Source organism: Pteropus vampyrus, unplaced genomic scaffold, assembly GCF_000151845.1.
Source record: "Pteropus vampyrus isolate Shadow unplaced genomic scaffold, Pvam_2.0 Scaffold248, whole genome shotgun sequence".
In the NCBI taxonomy this organism is placed as follows: domain Eukaryota; kingdom Metazoa; phylum Chordata; class Mammalia; order Chiroptera; family Pteropodidae; genus Pteropus; species Pteropus vampyrus.
Genome location: NW_011889029.1, coordinates 388,827 through 395,405, shown reverse-complemented (window position 1 = coordinate 395,405; position 6,579 = coordinate 388,827). Strand labels below are relative to the sequence as shown.

The window sequence follows — 6,579 nt, the reverse complement described above, 5'->3', positions numbered from 1 at the left end:
GAGCCGAAAAGCGTCCACGGCGAGAGGTTTCACCCTGAAATGAGGACCCGAGGCTTTGGCGGGGTCGTCCTCTAACTGACCTCCTGGCAGGAGACGCGGGCGAGTCACGTGTCCGTGCGTTTTTCGCCAGAGGCGCTGGGTGTTCTTCGTCGCCATTTAGCATCCTCGTGCCGACCGTACTCATTTTGGCAGAAAACTCAGTTTGGAGATGAGGGTTGGAAACGTGATGCCCCCAGCAATGTGGCTCCTACCCCGAAAATATCTGTCCTGATAACGACAAGCGGCCGTGTGCCGGGGGAGATGGCTCGGCCTGGTGGGGACCCGGCGGATGGGGGAGCGGGGGGAGCGATTTAATTTTCCAGTGGGGAACATTCGGTCTTCCCCTGGAAAAACCAGGACCCCGAAGGCCTGCAGCCTTTACTGGGACAGGCAGGACAAACGCGGTGACGTCTGATTGTTGAGGAAGCTGTAGTTCTCTTGATGATAAAAGCGTGGTATTTAAACTTTAAAACTGCTCAGATACTTTGGTTCCTAGTTATTTTTTTTTTTAAATTAAAATTTTAAGGGGAAAAAAACTCTAGAACATTATTAGCTCACTTATTTAGAGCCTTTCTATGAAGCAGAATTTTTTTAGATTTTTGAAATGGTGGTTTCCCAAAGTAACGGGGAAAACTGTGCTTTAATATGTGCTAGATACTGTTTCAAAGTACTTTACTCGTATTAATCAGTTTAATCCTCCAGCAGTGTGAGGTAGGTGCTGTTATCGTCCGCGTTTTATATGTGGGGAAACTGAGGAACTAAGCGGTAAGAAACGCAGGGTCTCACAGCTGGCGTTCGGGATTCTGGCCTCAGAGTCACCGCACCCAACGCAGGGGTCCCATGGACCGGCGGTGGGCGAGGACACCTGAGGTGACATTGGGGTCGTAAGACGTTATTTATCGAGCGCCCGGTTGTACAGCGGCACAATCACATAGGCTTCCTGTGCCCCAGCTCTGTGCACAGGTGCCATCGTGCCCACTCTACAGATCGGTACACTGAGGCTTAACGAAGCTCTGGTGAGGTGGAACCACACTGCGGCCTGGGTCTGTGTGCCCCGAACCCCCGCCCCTGGCCACACGCCACGGCCTCCCCTGCCGTCATCGTCACCACGTCGTCACATTCTCCTGTCGTAATAACAAATATGAACCAATCACAGCTCCTCGCTCCGCGAGCGGTCAGCTCAGCCTCCAGTGGTCCGTGATGGGGTCAGGTAGGGGCAAAACACTTGGGGGAAGAAACCACACGAGCCCCCTCCGTTCCTCCCCTCCTCCCGAGCCTCGTCCTCCACTGCCTGAGAAGACACCCTTCTCCCTGCCAGCATCTCTCTGAAGACCCAGCACTGTGAGAATTGGAGCATCGTCCCCGGGGGAGGGGGCTTCGACTGCAGTGTGCAGACAGGCATAGCCCTTCCCGACAATTCCTGCCGAAGCTGCCCAGCCGACCGGCCGTTGAGCAGGAGACTGTGTCTTCACACCCTTTACCGAGAATTTTCTTGTCCAGCTCATATGTGCGAATTACAATATTTCCTTTTCTATTCACTCTGTCTCCAAAGATGCCATGAGCCGGGTCCCCGCATGGCTTACACGTACAATAGACACAGGACTTTGCATGTGAGCCCCTCCTGTGACTCGGAGCATTCTGTGTCTGTCTGTCTCAGCTTCTCACCCCGCTTTCCCCAGAGGGTGCCCCCCCGCCATTAGGCAAATGGAAGTCCCATGCCACCTGTTGGCATTACATCATTGCCTTCTGAGAACACAGTTGTACCAAAGGCCTTAACAAAGTAGTTCTTCTTGTATTGTTTGCACTCAAAGAGCTGATATCATGCCAACTGATGTCATTGTGTGTCTTTGTGTAACTGCTATGGCAACTGGGCAGGTGGGGAGCCTCCAGCTGATGTCATTGGGAAAAGAGGTGTGGACACAGAATTTTAAAAAGCTGTATGCTGCTTGTTTCTGTGTGTGGGGTTTTCTGGTATACTTTTTTTTTTTTTTTTTTAACTAGCTGCTTTTAAGACGAATTACAGTTTGTATACCCTAAATAAGAACAGAGGGTAGTTTTTTTTTCTCTCTCTCTCCTCCCCCTTAGAAACTTCCTCTGTGTTTGTTTTGTTTTCTTTTCTTCTCATGTTATATGGAAAAGTGTAGCAACTGCCTTTTTCTTAGGGGAAAAAAAAAGTGAATTAGGTTCCCATCACCGAGTCAGTGTGGAACTGTTTACTTGAATTTTATGGAGGCCAAGCCAAGCAGATTTTAAAATACGTCTTTAGAGTCTCTCGTGTGGAGCTCGTGATGGTGATAGTGGGTAATTTCTTTTGTTCTTTTTTTAAGTATTCAGCAGTGAAGTTTCTCAAGTGTTCCAGGTCTTCTGTCTACTTTAAAAATAATCTCTTCGGGCCCAGACACACTTTCTCAAAAATCATGATTTCATAGCAGGAGACATTAACAATAAGTAAGGGTAGCGTTTAATTCTAAAAATCAATTAAAATAAGTTCATAGCTATTTTTTTTTTTTTCAAAACTCAAAGATAGGTTTTGATGCTTATGAGTGAAGCGATCATACTGTTACCCCTTTGAATATTCTTGGGGTCGTCTCTGGACCTTAAACTATGACTCCCCTCGTTTACGTGGCCAGCTCGGCGTGCACCGGCCGTGAATAGCCCTGACCGTCTAGGTTCCAGTCTGGAGCTTCCCATCATGGTCACCAAAGATGAGACTCAAAATAGAGAAGGACATTCGTTACGTTCAGAATCTAGAGGGCAAATGGACTTCCGGCCCTCGCTTCAGCACAGCCATATCCTGTTCACGCTTTCGTTTTCTGTCTTATCTTCTGAAAGTATCGAGACCAGTGTCAGGCGTACATCTGAGGAGGTAAATGTCGTGTTCTGGCGGCTTTCGGCTCAGAGGAGGTCTCCAACTTCCCTTGTTTTCGAGAGAGTGTGTATTTCTGTTTGATGCGAATTAGCGCTAATTCGGTGAATAATGTCAACTCAGAGTTCGTGGCCCTTACTTGTATTTTGTATATTTGGACCCTCATAATAATCCCTCGAGTTTATCCTTGTGTGTGATGCATCTAATATTAAAGGAAAAATTTAAACAAACTATAATCCATAAATTTCCTAACGCAAACATGGTCCTTCAGCTCTTGATCACATGTATGGCGAAGGTTGTTTAGTTGACCTTTTCGTTGAATATTTAACGGAAACGTTTTCTTTGTTTTCATGCTTTTTTGCAACTTCGATGGTTATGTAATATTTCATTGTCTGACTAAATTAAGTCTTCTCTGAATTTCTTTCGAACGCGACCTTTCCTGTAAAATGGATAATGTTGCAGCGAAGGTCTGTACACGTCTAGCAGAATATCTTCGGTCAGATGATCTCCTTCAGATACGTTCTCAGAAGTGACCCTGTGCTGGCTGATGGCGAGGTTTGCATTTTAAAAATGAGGGAACGTGTGCAATTTTAAGGTTTTCTTTTTACACTAGCCCCATAACGTTTAGGAGGCAGAGCAGAGCCTTAAGCTTGGAGGTGTGTATTCAGGGGTCCATTCGAGGTTTCCGATGAGTTTATGTCTGCACAGGCCTCGGCAAGGAGGCTGCGATTTCATGTGCCTTCCTGAAAGTCAGAAAAATTGAAGCATTTTTGTCTTTTCCAAGCGTGTCTACTGCTTCCACCTGTGGACCGTTACATAAACAATCTTAACAAAAATAGCAAATCCTTGCCGAGTGACACTGTGCCCCAGGCAATGTGCCGAGAACCTTTCGTGTCTTCATTCGCTCCCGACTCCCAATCACAGTCACGGGGTAGAGGCCGCGACCCTCATGTTACAGGTGGGGAAACTGAGGCACAGAGTGAGCAATTAACTTCCGCCAGTCACAGAGCCCGGAAGTGGTGGCATAGGGTGACCTGGTTCTTCCAAGACCCGGCTCCTAGCCGCTCTGCTGTGTTGGGAGCGCAGCTGTCATTCGGGTGAGCTGAGCTCGTTAAAGGTGCAGGGCACACCCCTGCCTGGCCGAGATGCTGGCAGAAGCTCCCCGCCCGAGGAGGGCATCTGCGCCTTCCTCGGCTCCCAGGGCACACGGTCCTATGTAGGCCACCAAGCATGTGGCTCTCTGAGGCAGATCAGATTTGCTGCTGATGAAATTGCCTGGTGCCACACAGACGCTTTCCAGGGGAACGTGCCCCAGTTTGTATGAAGATCACATTTGCCAAGTCCCGCACACAGCGACAGCCTCCGAGGCTCGTCCCGGGTCCCCACACGGGCTTTCGTTTTTATTTTGATTTCATTGAAGAATAAGAATAAGAATAATTAATATATATTATATGTCTAAAGCGGCATCGGCAACGACACCCACATTCTCGGGGGGCGAAGGGCACGTGCGGCCAGCCCGGGAGGGGCAGGCGTCGTCATTTCGCTCGCTGTGCTCTCGTTGCAGGCGGACTCAGCAGTTTCAAGCAGAACCATGAGAACCTCTGTGACAACTCCCTCCACCTGCAGGAGTGCAGGGAGGCGGGGGGCGGCGCGTCGGCGGCCCCCAGCCCGCTACCTCAGCCCCCCGCGGCCACCCCCGACATCGAGAGCGCCGAGCTCACGCCCATCCTGCCCTTCCTGTATCTCGGCAACGAGCAGGACGCCCAGGACCTGGACGCCATGCAGCGGCTGAACATCGGCTACGTCATCAACGTCACCACGCACCTGCCACTCTTCCACTACGAGAAAGGCCTGTTCAGCTACAAGCGGCTGCCGGCCACCGACAGCAACAAGCAGAACCTGCGGCAGTACTTCGAGGAGGCCTTCGAGTTCATCGGTAACCATCTCCCACGCGGGGTTCCCTTCCGCCTCCCTTCCCCTTCGGCTCTGGCTTTGATGTCAAGGTCAAGGTTCATGTCTGGGGTTCAGCGAGAGCTGCTCGGGAGGTTTGCGGGCTCCGCTGCCTGGTGCGGCCCGAGTCTCCTGCTAAGTCGTGACCCACCGAGCGTACCGGAGCCCATCGGGACAGACAGCGAAGGACAGGCGTTGCGTTTGGTTGGCCTCCTTCTAGCTAGAGCTGCGCATCCCTGGAGTTCTCAGTGAGGAGGCGGTAGGGGGTGGCAGCGGTGTGTAAAAGGGTCGACAGAGGGTAAGGAACTGGCCAGAGAGCCGGGCTGGCGCTTTCTGGCCCGCCACCGCCCCTGGGCCCTCTGCGGGAAATAAAACAGTGTGGCCGTATCCCCACCTCCAGGCGCGCCCGCCGCCCCACCGGGAGGCCGATGAGTTTGCGGTCAGTGCGGCCTCCTCGTCACGTGAGGCCGAGGCACAGGTCGCATCGCGGGAGGGTTGCTTCTGAAGCGTCTTTTCCGCTCAGACGCGATCGTGTGGGGACAGCTTCACGCAGCACGGAGCGGAGAGAGCAGGCGGGGTGACTCTTTTTTCCCTCCACCTGCCCAGTCTCGTTTCTTTAGCTTCCAGTAGCAAAGGGCAGGGTTGTGAGTATGAGTTTCCTCGGGGAGCTGACCCCAGACTCGCCGAAGCGGGACACATCGGATTGTGTAGACTGAGTAGTTCCCACGGAGGAACATTCCACCGTCGGCGGGCTTTGGTCTCCAGAAGGAGGCAGCAGCCAGCCCGACCCTAACTGTAACTTTAACATTTTGCTGCTTCTGTAGCCTCAGGCTGTTGTAAGGCTCAAATTTTCCTTTGGGGACCACCTGGCACCTAGCAGGTACGCCACAGTTTTTTTTTTAAATGACTCCGACCGTTATTACCACAAAGGGTGACCCAGTACTTTTCCCAAATATTGCAGCAAGTTGCTGCTGGCCTCTGTCCCAGAGACAATGCACTCGTGTTTGGTGCCCTTTCATTAGAAAAAAAAAAATGCTTGGGTTTAACAGCCATGGGGCTGGTGGGTTTGCTGTCGAGTTGGCAGCTCTGGTCACTTTGGCCAGCTGTCTTCCTTGCTAAATGCGCCTTCAATGCACAGCTATGGAATATTCTGTCTGGAAGGAAATTCTGAGTGGTCACTGAACTCAGACAAGTAAAGTGACTTCTCCAAGGTCATAGGGATTTTAGTGCCAGAGAAGGGACCAGAACCCAGGGCCCTCACCTCTAAGGCCAGGGGCCTTTCTACAGGATGCTGCAGGGAGTGTTTGGAGACATTTGTGGGTGCAAAGGTACCTCACATTCTTGAGCCCCGAGGAAGAAATATTTGTCACCAAGTAGATGAGGAACTTCCTGGTTGGTACATAGCTGTTTATGGTTACAATATCTCTGACTTAATTCCAGTTGAGGGAAGTTAGGAAATTTTCCATTTAGTGAGTAGCATACGATATGCTTGTTTTAAGAGGATTTCAATTAAAGCACCCACATTCTTTATAGGTTATTCAGGCTAACCTGCTTTTTTTAGATGGAAAAGAAAACAAATAACAAATGGCATTTAACCCGGAAAACAATTCAGCGTCACAGTCTGCACAATTTTCTTTTCATTGTTAAATCACTGAATAAACTAAAATCTTAACGTCTTGCTTTAGGGAAAACACAGCAGGTTTTATACACATAAAAACATTCAC

The 6,579-nt window shown here is 50.3% G+C and overlaps 1 protein-coding gene across 1 annotated transcript in view; it reads left to right on the top strand.

The window, feature by feature from the left end:
• DUSP10 (dual specificity phosphatase 10) overlaps nt 1–6,579 on the top strand; it is a 39,464-nt gene that overhangs the window by 30,179 nt on the left and 2,706 nt on the right. The window contains exon 3 of the mRNA XM_011374455.2: nt 4,470–4,841. Within this exon, the coding sequence (XP_011372757.1) occupies nt 4,470–4,841 (372 nt within the window). The remainder of the gene's footprint in view (nt 1–4,469; nt 4,842–6,579) is intronic.